Here is a 23550-nt window from a genome sequence, read left to right on the forward strand (position 1 = left end):
TATAAAATAAAAAAAGAGGCTTCCTTGGTGGCGTAGTGGTTGAGAGTCCGCCTGCCGATGCAGGGGACATGGGTTCGTGCCCCGGTCCGGGAAGATCCCACATGCCGCGGAGCGGCTGGGCCCGTGAGCCATGGCCGCTGAGCCTGCGCGTCTGGAGCCTGTGCTCCTCAATGGGAGAGGCCACAACACTGAAAGGCCCGCGTACCGCAAAAAATAAAAATAAAAGAAAAATTGAAAAAAAGAATCTTAAGGAAAAAATAGAATTAGGTAGGCTTTTCAAAAACTGGGCAAGATTTGGGCTGGTGGAGAGGGGTGGGAAAGGCATTCATTTTTAAAATTTTTTTGAAATTCTGTTTTATTGAAGTACAGTTGATTTACAACGTTGTTAATTTCTACTGCACAGCAAAGGGATTCAGTTATACATACATACACGTTCTTTTTCATATTCTTTTCCATTATGGTTTGTCATAGGATATTGAATATAGTTCCTGAGGCAAGGAATATCACTGCATGAAAATCTAAAGATCTGGAGGGCAAAAAAGGCAGGGGGAGTCTGGGGAGGAACTGAGTTAGTTTGTCCAAAGTGAAGTTCATGAAGAAGAATGTAGGTTGGAATTTAATTATGGCGCTTTGAATGCCAAACCGAGCTTTGGACTTACTTCTGTTGGCAACAGGGAACCACAGAGGCTTGGGCTAGGGGAGTGATGGACCGAGCAAGGCTCGGGGAAGTTAGCCCCGCGAGCAGACTAGGTAGGGAGACTCCCTAGGTTGGACCCAAGTATAAAGGAGGAATGAGGGATAAGAAGATGCTAAGCATGACCTTGCTGACACAGTGACATCCCAATTGTTAGTTCAGACTAGGAGCTAGTATTAGGGCCAGTCCATTTTGCTTTTCTGCTCATTAGAAAGAATTCACTCCCAGACCAGTCCACACAAGTATGTTACTTAAGTAATGCTGCTTTCTGCCTCTCGTAGACTTTCTTAACTACTCTTGAGATGCAACCCATACTCCTGGCTGCTGCCTGACAGTGTTTGTTATCACTGACACCCCAGATACAAGCATAAATATGATGCCATTCTTGCTGTTGCGTAAGTGCTGACTGTTCCTTGGAGCAAACGAGGTCATAGTTGTCTCTCTCTCGAGGCTGTCAGAACTGCTCAGCTTAGAGGTTCTTAGAAGAAAAGTAGTTTCAACTCACAAAGGAAAGAGACTCTCTAAAGCCCAAGAGCTTGGTTCAGGGGGGAAAACACCAATTTCCCTGAAATGCTCAAGTCCCTGGACCAGTTCAATAAACGTGGGTCACAGGAATGTAAGACACAGATTTCCTGACCTTAGCCTGCTGGCTTACAAGTTCCCCTGTGAAAGTGGCAGGTTTTGCCCTACACAGATGTGCATCTTAGCCATTTCGGAAAAACACTGCTGGAGGACAGCAGTAAGGAAGACCCCGAGCATCTCTGGCCAGAGTTGAGCTGGTTTCACCCCCTCCCCCCTTGCAGGACAAGCTTTTCTTTGGGTAGTTGGGTTAATGAAATGAACTGAAGCAGTGAGGGCTCCTTTGATGAAAATGCAAAGTTAAAAGGCCCCAACATTCCTCTGAGTGAAGTCCTGGAAACCAAAGGCTGCATGAAAACAGGTGCTCAGTAGAGGCCAGTGACTGAGCTCCAGGCAGAGCCCCAGCCCTGCAGGACTGATTCATGTGGATGAGGCTAAAACACACTCAAAGAACAACACATCATTACCCGGTGTGGGTGAGAAAAGTCAGGGTAAACTGTCTGGGACTTGTCGGGGGAACGAAATGGGTATAAGGGTAAATTAAGTAGTATTTCTTTACTACGCCCCGCTGGTTAATATTGATAAAACAGATAGATGCTAATAGACCCAAAGAACAAAAATGATTCTCAGATAATTGTGCAAAGTGTTTTAATGGGTAAAGGCCTAGAGGAACTCAAATGATTGAAACTCCGACCCCCCTGGAGCCCCAATCTTAAGTCAGGCTGTCAAAAGAGTGTCATAAACTTTGGTTCCACATTTAACTCTGAAAGCCAAAGACCCACAAAGTCCCCCGTACTTGGGATCTTGGGGGAAAGTTGAAGCTTTTCAAATTCAATTCCCTTTTAAAAATTCTAACAATTACAAAAATTAATGTCATTGCTGGCACTGAGTCACCACCTACTGGCCATAGAGGAAAGTACAAATGTTATAAAATGTACCCGGTCACACCACAAGGTTAGGGAAACAGCCCGACCAAAGGAAGAGACGTGAACGACTGAAACAGATAGGATGGGGTAGTAATAAACACTCAACAACACTTGTGGTTAGAAAACAGAAAGAAGTCTTAGTCTCCCCCAGGCCACGAGAGGACCTAGAGAAGGAAATCAGCACAGACGTAGGAGAAGGACCCTTGTCTACACTTCACAGGAGACTCCGGGAAATCTCCACTACAATTAGGATGCCTGGGACCTCGGAGCCCCGTTTCACGCCCTAACTAATCGACCCAGGAAGATCGAGAGGAAGAGGAAAGCACTAGAATAGACGCCAGCAGTTTGCATGGTTTTGTCTTTCACACACCAGGCGGGACGTAATTTGATGGCTCTGGACCTTTGTCCTGAAAACCTTCAAAATGACATATGGCTTCAGGTCTGCTGGTTGGAAAGTGCAGAAGCAGTGAGATCCCCATGAACTGGTTTCTTTCTTCCTGCTTCCACTGGGGCGTGTGTGCGCGGCATCACCGCTAGTCCTAGTAACATGACCCTCAGGACATTAAGAACTGTTAACACTCAACTTTATTAACATTTAAACACAGCAGATGCTTCTGCACGTTAAACATGTATGGAACCGAGCGGTTCGGCAGAGGCGCGCGGCCCCGCCTATGCTAACACACCCCCGGCTGAAGGGGGTGGCCAGGGGTCTGCAGCCCAGGGGTGCCTCCCATGCAAAGGCCTGTGGGTCCCACAGCCCCGGTGCTTTATTTCTCCTTAAGTTCTTCCCTTGAAATTAGGATGAGCTGCCCTGGAGGGACAGCTGGACTTATAAACCTAAGAATATTCAGGGACCAATATTGGTTGTTTCCTATGACCGAGGAAACCCTGAAATCCTCCAGAGCCCTTGGGAGAAGCAGCTCCGGTATTCTGGAATCCACAGGCAGAGGCGTCTCCCTTCCATGGCAGGTGTGTATGGGACCTGGGAATCCAGGACAAATTCTGGAGTGATGGAGTATGAGACACATGTGCTGGCTGTCCCCAGCACAATTGACCCCAGAGGAAAACCACAAAGCAACAGTATTCTGCAGCAAAAACAAGTCCAGGAAGTAGGAAGAGAAAACTAGAACAAAAAAATTGCTGAAGTATTTGGAAACAGGGTTTTAGAGAAAAAACATAGGGTTTGGAGAGTACAAGGTCTTCATTTTTCTCCCTGCACGAAGCAGGGTGCAGTATAGCTCCTAAAGGTATAATTTTAAAAACATGTCTTTTCCATAAATATTTCAGTGGGTAATGGGCGTATTAAACTAGAGTAAAAATTCCCTGCTGGGAACACCTGAGGTCTGCACTCAGTTGCCCGTGTTTCTTAAACCAGGCTACACAGGATCAACATGGCCCATCTTCCTACAACATCAGTTTTATTCAACGATTCAGGAGATTTTTTTGTCTTAAAACAAAAACCGACTGGTCGATATACATTGTTAATGAATATATTACATAGTGGAGACTCCGAGGAAATAACTTTACTGGGCAGCTCCCAGGACTGGCCGTGCCCTCGGTGGTCAGCATCCTTCTCACTTAGGGTCACAACTGGAAAAGCTGCAGACGGGAAGGTTGGACTGCAGCACCAGGGCAGCACTGACAGACATGAACAAGGAACCAGTGGGTCACAGAGGTGGCACGAGGGGGCCATCTACACTCCAATACTATGACACACAACCTGCTGCCCTAGTGGTGATGGGATTGGCTTCTCTGAAGCGCTCCTCGGGGAACAGGAATTCTGTAGAGTGAAGTGAGTGGAGCCGTTGGGGGGTTAGGGAAAGAGGCATTTCAGGCAACACCCCCTGGAAGAGGGCAGCTCATCCTCGCTGAAGATGCCAGGCCACGTGCTGGAGGCATGTAGCGGTCAGTATTGGAAAACCGGTCGGAGAGCATCGTAGTCTTTAAGGGAAAATCTGATTCTACTCGGGTTTCCATGTCAACAGTGCACTCGAACTTAAGAAGTTTCCAGTGCATTTCCAGAAGTACAAATTTTTATGTTTGTATGAAAGCGGAAGGGTCAAAAAGAAACTCACTCAACTCTGTTCCTCCCAGGCGCCCTGCAGGTGGAGCTGGACAGCTCCTCCCACCTTCCTCATTTCAGTGTGAGGTGCACACATGTGCTTCACGCTGCCCCGAGAACAGAGCCTTCTCCGGCCCTTCCTTGGCTAACGGTCCTTCTCTTCCAAGCTTGCTCTCTCTTTCTAATCTTTCTTCCCAGCTTGAAATACAAAAACAGGACTTCCCTGGTGATGCGGTGGTTAAGAATCCACCTGCCAATGCAGGGGACATGGGTTCAAGTGCTGGTGCGGGAAGATCCCACATGCCGCAGAGCAACTAAGCCCGTGCGCCACAACTACTGAGCCTGCACTCTAGAGCCCGCGAGCCACAACTACAGAGCCCACGTGCCACAACTACTGAAGCCCACGTGTGCCTAGAGCTCGTGCACCACAACAAGAGAAGCCAGTGCAGTGAGAATCCCCTGCATTGTAATGAAGAGTAGCCCCCGCTCGCCGCAACTAGAGAAAGCCCGTGCGCAGCAACAAAGACCCAACGCAGCCAAAAATAACTAAAAATAAAATAAATAAATTTAAAAAAAAACAAAAACTAAAGACGTCTTTCCTTAGCTTCAGATAATTAAAGCCAAGCGAGTAACAAACGCTGGTCTTTTCCTGTGGTAACCATGTCACAAGTAGTTACATACGGCATCAAGTACCTCCCCCTGCATCGCACGCCTCTGCTTTGAGAACTGACTTGGTGCTGCTGGTGTGTGGGTTCTGCGCAGGCCTCCCTGGCGGCCCGGCCTCCCTTCGTTAGCTCCGGGGCACTGTAGCTATGGGAAAACAGGAGCAGGTGGTCCAGAGTGGGCAGTGACCTAGGAGAGGGCTGACAGTTTTTACTTTTAGACAAGTAAGCAATGAAAAAGTGTTCACGACTGTTCCCTTTGCAGAACTCTCCCTTCAGGTTCGAACTTGGAACTTGCCAGCTTTGGTCATGTATTTTATGCCCTTAAAGGGTTTGTACTTCTCTCCATACATATCCAGACGATTCACTTTGAGTCCTGGAAGGAAGGAAGAACAAGACATAAGCATTACTCAAAAGAAGCAGGTAGCAGAACTGTTTAGGTTCGTTTCAACTGAAAGAGATCTGTGGGCTAGAAAAATCTGCAACAGTGAACTGGAAAATACCTGCCCTTACTTATATCACTTAAACGCAGCCAACAGATACTTCACTCTTGGTATACAGGCTGAAAATAAAACCCTGCCCCAATGAAAATCTAGCCTATTCGGAGACATATTCCTGAAGTGGAAAGGGCAGAAAGTTATACGCAGGCTGAAATGAGGGTAAGGGAAAATTAAGACTGCTCCAGATTTTTCTCAAGTTATGGGGTTGAACATATGAATTAATAATAATAACAGAATTAACAAATTCATAATCAAATAAAGGTATAACTAAATGAATAAATTAATGATGAAAAGTGATGAATTAATACATGAGTGCTTCCTAAATATTCTCACTATACTAAGAAATGAATATTTTATACTGTGCAGAGCTTTAAAGTTTATTAAGTATTTTAAGATGAAAGAGCTTATTTAAATGAATTCTAATCACTTAAACTAGACAAGATCCGTTGGTAAAAAAGAACAGGAACTTCATATAAAGCTGAAGTCATCTCCTATCCATCTGAAAGGGTCGTTCTAAGGACTGAATAAGAAAATAGATGAAGAGAGCTTAAACCAGTGCCTGGTGCTAGTAAACTACCTGCGGGGCATAGACTACAGTCAATGACTCGGATTGGCCCGAGGGTTCCCAATGATAACAGCACCTGTGAAATCTTCTGAAACTGGGGGAAAGGAGGGGAGGGGAATTCTTATTTCAGTCACCAGCTGAGAATGCGGACACATCCCCCTACTGAAAACCCTGGGACCCCAATCAGCAGGCCCAGGGTGACTCAGCCTCGGCCTGGGAACACTTCTGTCTCCGATACTGTTTCCTTCTCACATGTGTCTCAGACACTTTTATTCAAGTCACTTAAGCCAACTTTGAGGTGAGGATTACGGACTTTCTCCAGAAATGTGCTAGGAAAGATCTGACTGAAGATCACGTATCCGGTAACGAAACACAACTCTGCAGACAGGGAGCCGCCGGGAGGCTTTGCGATGTCGCTCACTGCCTTAGCCGCTTGCCCGCCCCACAACCTTGGGCTGGGTGTCACTCACCAGAAATGGCCAGCTGCTGGATCTTAAACTGCAGGTTAATCGTGGGGTTCTCATCGGGTTTGGAAGCTCCAGCCTGAAGACTCATGGTCCCCTTCAAACTGGGGAGCTTTTGGGGGTTTATTTTTCCTACATCCCAAGACAGCATCTCCAAAGAAACAGGAAAGAAGTTACAGTGGAACCTTCATCTGAGGTGCCGGCCTCCAGGGTGTTTCCCAGCAGAGAATACTATTTGTTACCATCAATTATCTCAGTGTCCTAAACAATGTCCCTTTGCTCCATCTCCCCTTTCCACAAGATATAAGGGCTCCTGCAGAGCTCCTCTATTTATAACAACGGCAGCTCAAGCCTCCCGCTATTCTCCTACCTTGGTGACCGGGTCAAACGTGTGCGTGCCCTGAGACGGCGTGAGGTTCATGCTCAGGACGCCTCTGGGCATCTGGCTGCTGACCGTCACCCCCTCGATGCTCTTCCCCATAGTCTGCTTAGGGCCCACCGTTATTTCAAAGCGGCCAAGAGAACTACTGTCCCGGAAGCTGATGTTATGTTTGACATAAACTGGAATCGCCACCAGGCTGGAAAAGAGAGAGACAAAAAGCCCATGTCGTTAATGTACCGGAAAAATGGCCACATTTCCCTTTTTTTGCCCCGCTGGCAGCCTTTCCTCCCTCACCTGCTTCCTTATCTTACAAAGTAAGCACAGAAAAACACTCTAGACATCTTTAATTATTTTCTTTTTGTAAAGCTAAGATGTTGACTAGTAAGTAAACTAATTCTTCTAATGACTCTTTGAATGATATCAACAAAACCAAAGAGCAGACCTGGCAGACTATGAGAAAAAGGCGTGGCAAACAAAAACCACGTTTCCGTGTTTTACTTTGTGACATGTGACCAATAATTATTTGTACTTGGGAGGGTAATATTCATACGTCACGGAGCCTTTACAATTTCTAGAGAGTGCTTTGACCTGACGTTGATCCTTAAAAAACCCTAAGGGGTAGGGTTGTCATCTGACAGAAGAGGAAACACAGAAGCTACGGGATGATACTAAAGTTGTAACCATCCTTAGTATCTGTGGAGCACTTCCTGTGGCCAGCGCCACTCTAAAGGTTTTCTCTCTATTAGCTCATTTAATCCTCCCTGTAAGTAGGAAGTAGGCACTGCCTCTGTCCTGATGTCATGAATACTGACATCCTCATACGTAACTGAGGTTAACTAACTTGCCATGGTCATATATCATAAGTACTAAGGGTGGGGCTTAAGTGTGGGCAGTCTGATTCCAGAGCCTCTGCCCTCAGGCGCTCAGACATTTCCCTACATTATTTATTCCGAATCCCACAGGAAGGCTTCAGTGGCTGTGAGGTCCCACAGCTCTCTTCAGTCTGCATATCTTCTACTATACACCTTCCCCTAAAACCCTCAGACTCCATAGTAAACAGAATGTGCAAGACCAAAAAATCACTGAATTTTATGTTTTTTCATAGCACCATTCATGACTTTTTTGAGTGGAGGGGATTGAATACAGGTGTTCTCAGATTCCAATCTGAGAAAAGAAAAAGTTCCCGTTTAGGCATATAATAACGACAATAAAACTTACAGCAGTAAACCTAACGAGCACTTACTTTGTGTGAAGCACTATTTAGAGTCCCTTATTTAACCCACATAACAAGGTACTTTTATTATTTTCAACTTACTTATTACTTTTATTACTTCAGCTTTCTCAGGTAAGAAAACAGACACGGAAAGGATAAGCAACTCACCTGAGGTTACCCAATTAGTTACCTGGAGCTCAGGTAACTCCAGAGTCTGAGTTCTTCATCACCATGGATACTGTTTCCAAACACATATACACATGCACGCACACGCACGCACACGCACACTCCACCCTTTGGTTCGATGGCTGCTTACTTCTGTGCACTGACATGGTACGAGAGCAGGCGGAAGTTGCCGTCGGGAGGGATGAAGGAGAGGATGCGCTCGGACTCCCAGCGCTTGAAGCGGACGCAGGGGTGGAAGCTGACATCATCCAGCAGCCTGGGGTTCTGGGTGACAGGCAAGGGAAAGGGAAAGCAACAAGCAGGAATTAAACACCGTGCTTCTTTCGGGAAAGTAACTCAGATGCTGTTCTCACTGAAACACACACACACAGATTCTGTCGTTACTTTTAGAAAATTCAAGCCCAACATGAGCTTTGTGGTTGTCCTTGATCACTTCTTCTGGTTCCATCCCCTTCCCCCCACTCTGTCATTCCAGAAGCATCTAATTTCCCAAAAACTAAATCTCTGGCCCAGGATTTTACCATGAAGGAAAGCGTAAGGTCGGGCATTCCGGTCAGCTTGACGCAGGCATCGATAACGCCCTGGATCTCAGCAGTGACTGTGGACCCTGAGACAGAACAAGATGGAAAGAAGGTAAAACCCTCTCTGTCCCTCCCAACTAACATCCCTCCTCCCTCCCTCCTTCTTTAACCTTCTCTTTTTTCTCCCATCCTATTTCCTTCCTTCCTTCTTCCTCCCCTCCCCCGTTCTTTCTTCCTTCCTTCTGTCCAACCATCCATCCATCCATCCATCCATCCATCCATCCATCCATCCATCCAACTCATCTACCCAGTCCATCTGTCCTCCTTCTAAACCTTTATCGACTGCATAACAAGCGCAAGACACTAATGAAGCAGTGGGGAAAAAAGATTGGTGAGATAGTTACTAGCCTAAAGGAGTTTTCAATCTAGTGGCAGAATCCAACAGAGCACCGCTATCTTAACCAATGGCTCAGAACACTGAATTCATATCAGAAACCGCTCTCCCTAAGGGCACCAAGGAGCTCTGCCACCAAATGGAATGGATACTTTTGGTCTTCACCCTGCAGGCTCTCCCTGCTGCAGGGCCCTGTGCCCACTTCCTTCTTTCAAGTGTTCCCTTCTCCTAACCGCTCCGATTTCCTGTTTTTCTAGCTCTTCTCTCTCGTGCCTTCTGCAGGTTGCTCCTTCTCTGGACATCCTTTACATGTCGACATCTTATCACAGTTCTGAACTTCTCTTTTCTTGAACCTGACACGGTCTCCTTGGGTTACTTTACCTCCTTCCTAAGGCTTCGATTTCCACTGATGGCCAATTATTTCCTAATCCTTTTTCCAGTTTAGCCTCACTCCTGCCAACGGGACTGCCCCACTTGGACGTGACTGAGGCACTTCAAACTCCACGTGTCAAAAAGTGAGTCCCTTATCTTCATTCCTGGATCTGCAATTTCTCTTTTCCTTAGCTTCATGATAAAACCATCTATCCTGTTGCCTAAGCCAGAAACACGGATGCGTCCTTGATGACTTCCGCCCCCTTGGCGTCCATATCCCACCAGCGCTCCAGCCCCTCTTCCTGTGACTCCTCCGCTCCTCTCCATCCTCACTACCATCACGGAACCTGTACCTTGGCCTGGACTCCACCACAGCCTCCCGCCTCCCTGCCCCGAGACTCCCCCCAACTCCGTGCCATGCTGCACGCAGCAGCCCGTTGGACGGTTCTCAACAACAAACCTTGTCAAATTATTCCCAGCTTAAAACTCTTCAATTGCTCCAAAGGGTCCTCCTTAAAATGGCATACAAGATTCTTCACCCCTAGAGCTTTTTGGGTTTGTTTTTTTTACTTTTTCATTGAGATCAAACTTGGAGTAAAACGCAAACATCTTAAATGTCCAGCCCAATGAATTTTTAAATATGTTCACACCTATGCAGATACCACCCGCGTCAAGATGCGGACCCTCACCGGCAACCCAGCACACTCCTGTTGTCCATCCTCAGTTCACCTGAGTCCCTAAAATTCTGACTTTTATCACCTTAGATTAAGTTGCACATGTTTTCAAACGTCATATAAATGTATATGATCTTAGGCATCTGACTCTGCTGCTCAATACCGTGGGGTTCATTCATGCTGTCAGGTGTACCTGCAGTTCCTTTTCTTTACTGTAGAGTATCCCATGGTGTGATCATATCGAAATGTCTTTATCCTTTGTATTACTGATGGACATTTGGGTCCTTTCCAGTTTGGGGCTAATATGAAAAGCTGCTGTGCCTACTTCGTTTTAAAGCCTCATCGCTTACTTTTCTTTTTTTTTAACACCTCTCAATCCAGTCACACTGAGCTACTTTATTTCCCAACAATATTTTACTCATCTTATAGTGTTTGCACTGCTTTGCTCCCAAATCCACGTAGGTCTTACTAACTCCTACTCATTCCCCTGACAAAGCGTTAGTTAGCTTTACAATTTGCCCTGGGTGGGAGGCGACCTCTCTTATGCTCCATCTTTTTCCCTTTCTCTCTCCCTTGCTAGACTTTCAGGAAGCTTCCTGCAGCCATAGACCCTGTCTTAGTCACCATCACATGCCCATGATCTGGCACTCAGGTACAGCACCACTGGTTCTCCGTAAACACTTTCTGGATGACTGAGTTCACTCATGTGAAGAGAACTTTCTCTAAATTTCTAAGCTCCAAGGACTTGTAGTCACATTAACCTATCCCAATGGATAGAAAAGAAGGTTCTCTGAATTTTAGTGATTACAATGTTAGTTCTGCCATGAGAACTGAGAGTCAAATACTTCCAAAAGGAAATCTGATCAACAGGAGATCAGGTTGTTACCTTTCTTTTTCACTCGAGAGGATAAAACCAGTGAAAGTGTAAGCTCAGCACTGGTCTGCATCATGTTTTTCTTATGGCTTTTCTTTCAGCTTTGTTGAGGTATAATCAACAAATAAAAAGTGTATCTATCTAAGGTGTACGACTTGATGTTTTGATACACATATACCCTGTGAAGTGATCACCACAATGAAGCTCATTAACATGTCTATCAACTCACACAGTTGGGTTTTCTTGGTGGTGAGGGCCCTTAAGCCCTGCACTCTTAGCAAATTTCAAGTAGAGGATACACATGTGAGGTGATGAGGGAAATCCTTTCAGTGTATATGTATATCAAATCACCATAATATACATGCTAAGTATCTTACAGTTTTGTCAATTACACCTCAATAACACCGGGGGAAAAAAAAAAGTATACAACTGTAGTCACTGTGCCATATATTAAATCCCCAGAACTTTTTCATCTTGTGTAAGTGAAACTTTGTACCCTTTCACCCACATCTCCCCACTTCCCTCTCCCCCAAGTCCTTGGTAACCACCCTTCTACTCTCTGCTTCCATGAGGTTGACTGTTGCAGATTCCACATATAAGTGAGATCACGCGATATTTGCCTTTCTGTGTCTGGCTTATTTCACTGAGCATCATGTCCTCCAGGTTCATCCATGTTGTCACAAATGGCAGGATTTCCTTCATTTTATGGCTGAATAATATTCCTGCGTGTGAGTCTATCTCACATCTTTATCCATTCATCCATCAACGGACACTTAGCTTGTTTCCATATCTTGCCTATTGTGAATAACGCTGCAATGAACAAGGGGGTGCAGATTATCTCTTTGAGACACTAATTTCACTTCCTTTGGATCTATACCCAGAAGTGGTATTGCTGGATCATAAGGGAGTTTTAATTTTTTGAGGCACCTCCATACTGTTTCCATAGTGGCTGCACCAACTTACATCCCCCCCAGCAGTGTACAGGGTTCCCTTTTCTCCACATCATTGTCAACACATGTCATCTTTTGTCTTTTCGATGTGAGGTGTGAGGTGGTATCTCACTGTGGTTTTGACTTGCTTTTCCCTGATGGCTGGTGACACTGAACACCTTTCCATATGCCTGTTGGTCATTTGTATGTCTTTTTTTGAAATATGTCTCTTCAGATCCTTTGCGCCCACTTTTTTGTCAGATTATCTGGGTTTTTTGCTATTAAATTGTATGAGTTCCTCGTGTATTCTGGATATTAACCCCTCATCAGATACATGGTTTTCAGATATTTTCTCTCATTTGTAGGTTGTCTTTTCCACTCTGTTGATTGGCTCCTTTGTTGTACAGAAGCATTTTAGCTTGAGGCAATCCCATCTATTTTTCCTTTTGTTGCCTTTGCTTTTAGTGTCATATCCAAAAAATCACTGCCCAGACCAGTGTGAAGAAGCTTCTTCCCTATGTTTTCTGCTAGTAGTTTTATGGTTCCAGATCTTATGTTTAGGTCTTGTATCCGTTTTGTATGTGGTGTGAGATAAGGGTAATTTTATTCTTCTACATGTGAATATCCAGTTTTCCCAACACCACTTACTGCAGAGACTAGCCTTTCCCCATTGCATGTTCTTGGCACTCTTGTTGAAGTCCAGCTGGCTGTAAACACATGGATTTATTGCTGAGCTTTCTATGCTGTTTCACTGGGATACATGTCTGTTTTTACGACACTACCATACATTTTGATTTCTGTAGTTTTGTAATATATTTTGAAATATAGAATTGTGAAGCTCCCAGCTTTGTTCTTGCTCAAGACTGCTTTGGCTATTTGAGGTCTTTCGTGGCTCCATATGAATTTTAGGATTGTTTTTTCTATTTCTATAAAGAATGCCATTGAGATATTTATGTGGATAGCATTTGGGATTTTGATGGGGATAGACTGCTTTGGGTATTACGAACATTTTAACAATATTAATTCTTCCAATCCATGAACAAAGCATGCCTTTCCATTTATCTGCTCTTCTTCAATTTCCTTGATCAGTGCTTTGTAATTTTCAGTGTATAAGTCTCTTCGGTTAAGTTTATTCCTAAGTATTTTATTCTTTTTGTTGTTATTGTAAGTGGGATTGTTTTCTTAGTTCCCTTTTTGGATAGTTCATTGTTTGTGTATAGAAACACCACTGATTTTTGCATGTTGATTTCGTATCCTGCAACTTTACTGAATTTATTAGTTCTAAAAGTGTTTGGTTGGAGTCTTTAGAAGTTTCTACATGTATGATCATGTCATCTACATCATAACACTTCAGTCCAGTCCTAATACACAATGCTTGACACAAAGTAGCCACTAAGTTAAAATGAATGACCTTGAATAGGGGGTAATTCTGGTACTAGCTAGCACTATCTAAAAGGGGCCTCTTTCTATTTTCATAGTTCTGTGAACAGGCTGAAAGCACTTACCTGATTTATCAATGATGGCATCAATCTCTTCAATCACATCAAAATAGGCCTCATTGTTGGTGTATTTCACCCCAGTCCGTCGCCAAGGCACCACGGACAGCTGCCCAGTGGGAAGCTGGTCACCCACATTGGTGCTTCCTGAGACAATGAATATTTGATAATTAGATGTAACCAATTATCCAACAACCAGAGAACACTTCCCCAAAAGTTTCTATACATCCGCTATCCATGCACTTAATTGAAGAATTTTTCCAAGAAAAAGATTATAGCTTTCCCAACTTCTATCTTGGTAACCTAATCTATTTTAAAAACTTGTCACCAGCTGGTCTGCCTCCTCAAGCAGAATAAAGGTTAACAAGTTACCTGAGAAACAGATATCATATTTTGGTTTTGAAAGTAACCTGAACTTGGTCTCTCAAATTGCACAATACTTGCAGCTTAAATAATGCATTGGCTTTCGGTAGGGATGGTAATCTACATACTGATATAAAATTTTCATGGGTAAAAACAGTATTCTAGTTTGAAGTAGGTTTTTAGATACATTTATGCCAGGTATTAAAATGTATACATAAACATAATCTCTCTTATACCAATACTGGAACTCAGGAAAAGAATATAAATCAGATCGTTCCCTGTCTGTAAGAATTGTAAGTTGATTCCTTGATTTGTTTTTTTCCCCACAGGTATCAAATTTTTTTTTTAATTCAAAGGTTCTATACTGAAATTCTGAAATAGAACTAATTTAAAATCTATTTTCTTCTAATGTAACCTGGATCTTTTTTAATATAAAGAAGGAAACATTAAACACACATATAGTCAGCAGCTTTACAAAACATTTCAACTAAGATAGCTGGTTCTCAGATATCTTTTCTAGATTTAAGTGAGATTCAGGAAAATGACTTCACAGTATTTATAAGTGATTCAGTCACTAACAAAGCTTTTAAAGTTTTAAATGAGCCCAGAATATTGAAAAACCTGACAATTTGTTTTCTTAAAAAGAGGCACTATGTATTAAAACATATCAACAAGCTATAATAATTAAAGCAGTATGGTTATAAGGCAGGAAAGCCTAAAAACAGACCAAAAATCCAATAATGACTTAGTGCAAGATAAAAATATCATTTTAAAACGAGGAGGGCTTCCCTGGTGGCACAGTGGTTAAGAATCCATCTGCCAATGCAGGGGACATGGGTTCCAGCCCTGGTCCAGGAAGATCCCACATGCCACGGAGCAACTAAGCCTGTGGACCACAACTACTGAGTCTGCTCTCTAGAGTCCTCAAGCCACAACTACTGAGCCCACGCGCCACAGCTACTGAAGCACGCACGCCTAGAGCCTGTGCTCCGGAACAAGAGAAGCCACCACAGTGAGAAGCCCATGCACCGCAATGAAGAGCAGCCCCTGCTCGCCACAGCTAGAGAAAGCCTGCGCGCAGCAACAAAGACCCAACACAGCCAAAAGTAAATAAATAAAATAAAAATAAATAAATAAAATGGATGCATGCATACTTAAAAAAAAATGAGGAAAAGGGGTATTCAATAAATAGTGCTAGGGAAACTGACAGTTTTGGAGAAAAAACCACAGAGCCTTACTTTACTGAGACAATTTCCAAATGGATTAAAGAATTAAGTCTAAAAATAAAACCATAAAAGAACTAGAAGAAAATGTATTTTTTTAAAAGAAAGACTTTCCCTTCTTTGAGATCAAAAAGACATTTTCCAATATTTCCTTCTAACAATTATAAAGTTTCTTTGTGTTTAACTCTTGATCCAGCTAAAATTTATTTTGTGTATACAGTGAGTAGGGGAACTTCATTTCTTTTCTGTATCAAAGCTGACTGCCCCGATACAATATATTTAACAACTGGCCCGCAGTCCATGGATTTGATATATGAGCACATTTATCTATACCAAATTCCTATAAAAGGATCTGTTTCTGGACTTTCTATTTTATCCCAATCGTCTATTTGTCTATTAATGGGCTAATACTATATTTTAAAAATTACCAAAACTTCATAATATATCTTGATTCTGATAGGACACATTTTTTCTCTTGCTCTTTTTAAAAAAATATTTTTTCCCCCAAACTGTCTTGGCTCTTAAAGTATATCTATTCTATGAGCTTTGTCTAATGTACCAAGTGAACTTAAATATGTCTTGATATTTGACAGGGCAAATTCTTCCAACCCCTCTGTAATTACTTTTTTAAATGTATTTTTCATTCAGTTTGTCAAATTCCATGAAAACTCTTGTTTATATATTAATCAAGACCCAAAATGTAAAACCTTAATGAAGCAGAATGATTATTTTGACTACATCAAAAAACTTCAAAGGTGGCTAAACAAACACCACCTTGAACAATGTTAAATGACCAGGGGCAGGATGTGAGAAAACATCTACAACAGATCATTCAAAATACACACAGACTCCTGCAAACTAGCGTGTGTATTTAGAGTATATATGATAGTTTAATATCCTTAAATGAAAGGAATACTTTTCAATTAGTAGGAAAAAAGAAAAACATTTCAACAATAACAAAAAAAAAAACAGGCAAAGGACATGAAAAAGTAAATCACAATAGAGGAAAAATAGTCAGTGAACACTTGAACAGGTTTTAACTTCCTTAGTAATAAAAAACAAGTTTGGAAGTAACAAGATATCACTAAACTATCCAATTGCCAAAGTTGTAAAATAATTAATAACGATAATAATAGAGTTGGCCAGGTTGCATAATTGCTACTGAAAGTATAAACTGACGTAACTTCTCTGGGGGGCTATGTGGCACAATGCATTAAAGTCCTTAAGACACGCACATTTTCTTTTTTCTTTCTTTTTTTTTTTTTTTTTTTTGCGGTACGCGGGCCTCTCACTGTTGTGGCGTCTCCCGTTGCGGAGCACAGGCTCCGGACGCGCAGGCTCAGCGGCCATGGCTCACGGGCCCAGCCACGCCGCAGCAGGTGGGATCTTCCCGGACCGGGGCACGAACCCGTGTCCCCTGCATCGGCAGGCGGACTCTCAACCACTGCGCCACCAGGGAAGCCCTGTTGTATATTTTTAAACTTAACTTTCCGTCATTGTTTTGTGAACATGTTCCCATTATGATAAATATTAATCTACATCATTTTTGGTAACTTTACAATTTTCTAAATAACAAAAACATATTTCATGTTATATTCAAAGACTATAAAGAATAAAATTAAAGCACCTGGACATTTGCGATGCCCAAAGACAAGCACTCAAAACAATGCACAACAGCAGGCTAAGCCACACCCAGGATGGTGGCAGCCTTCCCCGGGGCCCCCCTCGTACCTGTGATGGTGTTGACAACCGTTCGAAGGATAGTGGGCGGCTTTATCAGTTCTTTGAGGATGTTCGACTCGGTAGCCAATGGAAACCCGTTGTCAAGCATCTCTTCCAATACCTCATAAACCACAACCACATTGTCTTTTATCACGGGCTCTGAACAGACTCCAAAATAATCCTGATGAAAATACAATACGTGTATACATTTGTCACTCAGAGACTGTGATGAGTGAAGGAATGTTCCCAGAGAGCAAGGATCGAGTCCTGTCCACACGTGTTTACTCTGTGTTTCTGGGATCTTCTAAAATAAGTGAATGAAGCATAACCATGGTTCTCTTAGGCAGGCCCAGTTTGGTGGAAAGAACACCGGACTGCATTGTACTACAAGTGTCATTAATAACTTCTTTCATAAATAGAGTAAGTCATTTAATCTCTTTGGGTTAGTTTCTTCAACTAATAAAATATGAAGAATACAAAACTGAATCTAGACTATTATATGTGTTTATGAACATGAATTTGAAAGAACTATGCAAAGTGATAATACCTAATATGACATACATTGGACCTGAAAATCTTTTTAACCCTTACTGTTGTGCTATTCCTTAACATTCATGCAGCAAATAAGAATTGAGAGAGAAACAAAATGAAATGAGGGGGTGAGCTAGCACACCTGAAAATCTCTTTGGATCCCCTTACTCTAAGATGCTAGGATTCTAGTAACACTTTGTCCTTTTATTAACAAAGGTTAAACTTAGATACTAAATTGTCTGGGTTGTGGAAAAAGCACTGGATTCCAAATCAGAAGGCCTGGGTAATAATCTTAATTGTCACCTACTAGATTAAGTCCTGCTGACTAATTTGGGTCTTGATTTCTCTCATAGTATAGTCAGGATAATACCATGGGCTGCACAGGGTTGTAAAAACTCAGCCTGATGGATGAACTGAGAACATGTATGAACATGCTTTGTAAACCACAAAGCACCATGTAGTCTGTGGTGCGCGGCAATGAAATGATGCAGAGAGACGTGCTGTAGCCTCTTGGCGGGCCCCTCCTGGCAATGCCAGCACATCTGCTGCTGGGCCTCTCAGACAGCCCTCTAGGGATTCATCCACTGAGGAAATTCAGCCCTTTTGAGAAAGCCCATTTTATTCACGGGCGGCACTGACTGTTAGAAAGTTCCTTCTTTTGCTAAACTGAAATTTGCTTCCTAGGTCTGCCTTACAGAACAGGTTTCCATAAGAGCCCCCCGGTGATCTAGTGATCTGAAGACCAGGACAAGCTTTGACCTGCATTTTGCTTCCCAGGCCAAACTCCCTGTTTGGTCCTCCCACTGTTCGTGCTACAGTAAGGTTTCTAGATTCTTTCACTGTCTTGCCATTTCTTTTGAATTTGCTCTAGTTTTCCAACAGTCTCCTCAAATTATGACATCCAAAACGGAACACAGACTCCAGATATGACCTAAATTACATCAGATGACGTCAACTATCAGAGACATTCCAATATCCAAGACCACTTAGGAGTCAGGAATGTGTTTCTAAAACAAAAAGATTTCTTCTTTAAAAAAATGAGGATTGAAGGGGGGGAAAAGTTATACATTTCCTTCTCAAGAATGATTTTATTTTGAACAATAAATAAAACACCTCACTCAAGAAAAGGGAACCCTCCTACATTGTCAGTGGGAATGTAAACTGCTGCAGCCACTATGGAACAGTATGGAGGGGCCTCAAAAAACTAAAAATAGAGCTACCATATGGTCCAGCAATCCCCTCCTGGGCATATGTCCAGACAAAACTATAATTCAAAAAGGTAAATGCACTCCTATGTTCATAGCAGCACTATTCACAACAGCCAAGACATGCAGCAACCTAAGTGTCCATTGACGTATAAATGGATAAAGAAGATGTGGTAGATATACATACAATGGAATACTACTCGGCCATAAAAAAGAATGAAATAATGCCATTTGCAGCAACATGGATGGACCTAGAGATCATTGTACTAAGTGATGTAAGTCAGACTGAGAAAGACAAATACCATATGATATCACTTACATGTGGAATCTAAAATATGACACAAAGGAACTTACCCATGAAACAGAAACAGACTCACAGACATAGAGAACGGACTTGTGCTTGTCAAGGGGGAGGGAAAGTGGGGGAGGGATGGACTGGGAGTTTGGGGTTAGCAGATGCAAACTCTTATATAGAGAATAGATGGACCACAAGGTCCTACTGTATAACACAGGGAACTATATTCACTATCCTGTGATAAAACATAATGGACAAGAATAAGAAAAAATGTATATATATATATATATATATATATATGTACGTATGACCAAATCACTTTGCAGTACAGCAGAAATTACAACATTGTAAAACAACTATACTTCAATAAAATAAACTTTAAAAAACACCTCCCTCGATTTTCTAGTCAGGCAGAATGTGATTTTCTCAATCATCAGCTGGAAGCAGACTGGTGAGCACGGCACAGCGCCACAGCAAAGTGCGTCACTTGCATAGCGGGAGCTCCTTCCGCTATGAGAGGAAGAGCGCAGCCAGAGAACACACATCAGATAAGACATTAAAATCAGGATGCGGCCATTTACTTTTAACAAATGCTTCCAAAATGGCAAGCTCTGAAGTCCCAGCCTTCCAAAGTAGCCACTTTGAGGTTTTCCCCAATTCCTCTGTGGTTTCAACTAGATTAAACAACATTTCTCACTTCCTGCCTTGTAATAAGTTACATCGTATCACTACGGAGATAGGGAGCAGACTGTTAACGGCGTAAAGCATCCCTGTGGAAATCCTAACAAGGCCCAGCTCCAGCGGCTGAAGATCAATACTGCTGGGCTCTTCTAGTTCTTCCACATTCTGGGGTTTATCATTCTCAGGATTTCACTGTGTGATGGAACAAGTATGCCACTGGGATCCCAGAATAGAACTACAAGAAAAGAATTTGGGGAAAAAATATAAATATATGTATATTCTTTGGGGAATGAAACCGTTCTAAACATGTGATCTATATCTGAGGGTAAATGAAAGGACTCTTTGACTTGCTTTTTAATTTTTATCGTAATGTCTGGGTCCTTGTTCTCTTCTTCTCCAATCCCACAATTTCTATATTCATATGACCAGTTCCAGGCCTCACATGACACAGAAGTTAACCCAAAGGGCCCTTGATTCTCATGGATCGTTGAGTTATGCAAACAACCACAACCGTTAGAAGTTGAACAATCCTTTTAGGGAGAAAATGTCTGAATCCAGAGTCTGGGCAGCCTAGAATCCCGTGCCATAAAGGGTGTTGACATCCTGGTATGACATACCTTCCCACGCCCCAAGATCTCCAAATCTATTCCTGAAGGAAAAACTCGAAATGAAAACTGTCTCTTGGAAAATGTGTCACTTAAGTTTTTACAGGTACAGAAGATTTTCCAATGTTAAGTTTGCAAAAAAACAGCCCGTCACTGGTACTCATATGCTGTGGACGAGCACCCCAAATTCAAGCTGAAGGATGGGTTCCCAAGTTACCCCTGCCAGGGTGAGTGAATCACTTTTTGATGCAACTCAAAGCAATGCCGTTAACGATGGTTAACATCAAGTCTACCATAAATAAAAAATCGAAACTCATCAGCTTTGTGAACAAAATGTAGGATAATTCCATTCTCTAGAAATGAAATTACTGTATACCATCATACCAAGTAGGGTGGCTTTCCCAGGCAACGGGTTCAAAAGTATACAACCTGTCATTCTAGGTGCAGCCCGTTCAATAAATAGAAACAAGCATCTTACCAGATGGGAGAGGAAGTGAGCAATGTCAGAGTTTTAATTTCTTTTTTAAGTTCCTTCACTGAGGCTGAAAACAATGGAAACAGAACTATAAAGACACTTTGTAAGGTACATCGATGAACTTCCTCACATTCACGCACCTGAAACGTGTCCACTACTCGGTGAAGGAACTCAATGACAAACAGAGGTGGCACCTCCGTCTGGATCACAGCCACAAAAAAGATCTTGTGACGGTAAACACTTAGGAGATAGTGGTGAGGGGTGGAGATAACTGGAGGAACATTTTCAGCCTCAGTTGCTCGCTCTTGTGCCTCGAAAAAGTAATCGCAAACAGAACGGCTGACCACACTCTTCCAGTGTTTCTCCAGGAAAATATCTCCAGAGGAGTTGATCAAGAAAAGGCTGTGAATCATGGTGGAGGCTGTCAGTGAGAGAGGAAAGTCTTTTTCCGTCCGACAGCCTCTGCAAACGCTCAACTCTAAAAACAAGAGAAGCTCTGATCAGTTGCAGTCAACCAAAACCCCCTCCCCATCCGTGCAGCAGCCCAAGCCTTCTTACCCACCTTCCAAGATGAGACCCGAGTCTTCCGCTATTGCAGGAGCCCGAAGTATCACTCCCTAGAATTCCTAAGGGTAATTATCAGCCATCTCATTTGTCAGCTAATCATATACTGTCATCTTTACTACTGCCTGAATCATATCCACTTAAAATTCCACTTAATTTTTGAGTGTCTATTTTCTCAACTGGACTGGCAGCTCCTTGAGAAAAAAAGCCCCTGCCTCATGTTTTTTGTTGCCTCCTTGTAACAAGAGGGCTTCAAAGAACACTGATGAGTTTCATGTATTTGGCGACAACACACACCTATAAGAAATGGTTATGTTTGTGTAGTCTCATACAGTAGACATCGGACAAATGGGGCCACTGAGTACTTCAGATGTGGCTGGTCCAAACTGAGATGTGCTGTGAATGTAAGACACGCACCAGATTTTGAAGGCTTTGTATGGAAAAAAAAAAAAAAGAATTTAAGATAGCTTACCAATAATTTAATATCAATTAATTAAGTCAATTAATAATATTAACTTAATACGGACTATACTTAATATTGATATTTTGGATATATTGGGTAAATAAAAGATATAAAAATTAATTCAACTGGTTTATTTTTTAAATGTGCTTACTAAAACATGTAAAATTACACAGTATGTGGATCGCTGCCTATTTCTACTGGATAGCGATGGTCCACGGAATAGAGCTGTCGTGATCTTGATTTATCCAGTCAGACCCCATTTTCTAAGTACATGTTATGCACAAGGCTCTACATTGGATGCCTTTAAAAAAAAATCCCTCTGGGGGGATCCCCCAGGTCCCTCAGGCGGCGGCATCTCTACGGTGCCAGTCCCCAGAAACGAGGCGGCCGCGCGGGACCCCAGCTGTGGCCACTCCGCTAACTGGTCCAGGTGGCCAAATCGCGAAGGCCTGTTGTACCAAGTGCCTCAGGGTGAGCTTAATCCCTCTGCCGGCGACGAGGCTGCGGGAGGGAGAGGGGCCGGGGAGCCACGCTGTGGCGGCGCAGAGTCAGCTGCCAACGAGGGTTATTTCTGCGCTGGTCGCAGGGAGGATGGAGGCAGCTTGGGGCGAGGTAGACGCGGGCGGATTAAGGTGTGCGCACGATCCGGGGCTGAAAAGGGTCGCACGTCTGCGCACCTGCGTCGCCATGACAACAGTGTCCCCTCCTCCCCCAGCCCTCCGGCCGGAGCAGGCCACCTCCCTAGACCGGGACTCAGCCCCTCACCTCTCCCTGCCGCATCACGCAGCTCGGAGGGTCGGTCAGGCGGCACCCCGTGGCCCCGCCCCTGCCCCGCGCGCCCCCGCTCAGACCCCCGCGCGCCCCCGCCCAGACCCCCGCGCGCCCAGCTCCACCCGGGACTCGGGTCACCAGTCCTCCTTACCCCACTTGCTCTTCGCAGCGCCCACCGTTCGGCCGCGCGGGCAGGCCCCGCCCCCAGGCGCCCCCCTGCGCCCGCCGGCCGCCGCTCGCCCGCTGATTGGCCGGACAGCGGGACTCTCGCCAGCACCGCCCGCGACGGAGGTCTGACGGCCGCTCATTGGGCATCGGCGATCCATTGCTCCCCTCTGATTGATCGCGATCCGCCTCTCACCCTGTTCTGGAGCCCCCAATTGGCCCTTGTTCAGGCTCCGGTAATCTCTGATTGGTGCAGCTCTGGGGCTCTGAGCCCTGATTGGCTGTCATGAACAGTTGGCGGACCGCCCGGCCCCTAGCCACCCAGTCACAAAGGGCCCGGGCGTCTTCCCTGCCACCTGCGTAACCGCGGAGTGCGCCTCGAAAGGAATGCAAGAAGTGTGACTTACAGGGCACGATTTATCGAAGAGCATATCATGGATAATAAATCCTGAGCAGTAATAACTACTCTCCATTAAATAAGTGCATTTAAAAAGGGACGTGATGCCTTTTCATTTACGTGCATTGAGTAAAGGTGATTGGCTGTAACGGCGTCCTGTCAAGAGCTCTGAACCTGGATTCAGGCGGCCTCTTTCAGCCCCAGCTGGACCACCACCTGCTCGACCTTGGGCAAGGCACTTAACCTTTCAGAGTCTCAGTTCCCAGATCTGAAAATGAGGGGGTTGGGCAGGTCTCTCTCCAAATTGCAGTGGAGCTCTGATGACTATTTTGAGTCAAGCCACTGTGACCCAGAAAAGCATGCAGTAGAAGTCAAAAGACAAGGTTAAACCTAGTTGTTAAGTGGGATGGGGTGTGGAAGGGGTTTGCCGCGGTGCCTGGACATTGAATATATTCAATAAAATGGTAAGCTGTGGTGATGATGGTAACAATGCCCCCGACAAGGAGCGCGTCTCCCTGCCTGTGCTGTGGTTTTCACTTGGAGCAGCTCCTCCTGACACAGGACCATGATAGGCGTTTACTGAAAGTGGCATGGATT

The 23550-nt window shown here is 43.9% G+C and overlaps 1 protein-coding gene across 2 annotated transcripts; it reads right to left on the reverse strand.

Moving 5' to 3' along the window:
* Positions 1 to 1896: 1896 nt before the first annotated feature.
* On the reverse strand, positions 1897 to 22610 carry AP3M2 (adaptor related protein complex 3 subunit mu 2). 2 transcript variants are annotated; one of them, XM_067721923.1, is made up of 10 exons: positions 22543 to 22610; positions 21156 to 21219; positions 20734 to 21071; positions 16811 to 16982; positions 13503 to 13640; positions 8755 to 8840; positions 8364 to 8497; positions 6823 to 7030; positions 6459 to 6603; positions 1897 to 5299 (listed from the first exon to the last, which is right to left on the reverse strand). In XM_067721923.1, exons 3-10 carry the CDS (start codon positions 21004 to 21006, stop codon positions 5199 to 5201), a joined length of 1257 nt encoding a protein of 418 aa, XP_067578024.1. In that variant the 5' UTR covers positions 21007 to 21071; positions 21156 to 21219; positions 22543 to 22610; the 3' UTR covers positions 1897 to 5198. The 2 variants fall into 2 exon arrangements, with proteins under 2 accessions (XP_067578024.1, XP_067578025.1); XM_067721924.1 differs by lacking the exon at positions 21156 to 21219 and having other exon boundaries at positions 22543 to 22604.
* Between the last annotated feature and the right edge of the window lie 940 nt (positions 22611 to 23550).

The sequence above is a fragment of the Pseudorca crassidens genome, chromosome 21, assembly GCF_039906515.1.
Source record: "Pseudorca crassidens isolate mPseCra1 chromosome 21, mPseCra1.hap1, whole genome shotgun sequence".
Lineage (NCBI taxonomy): Eukaryota > Metazoa > Chordata > Mammalia > Artiodactyla > Delphinidae > Pseudorca > Pseudorca crassidens.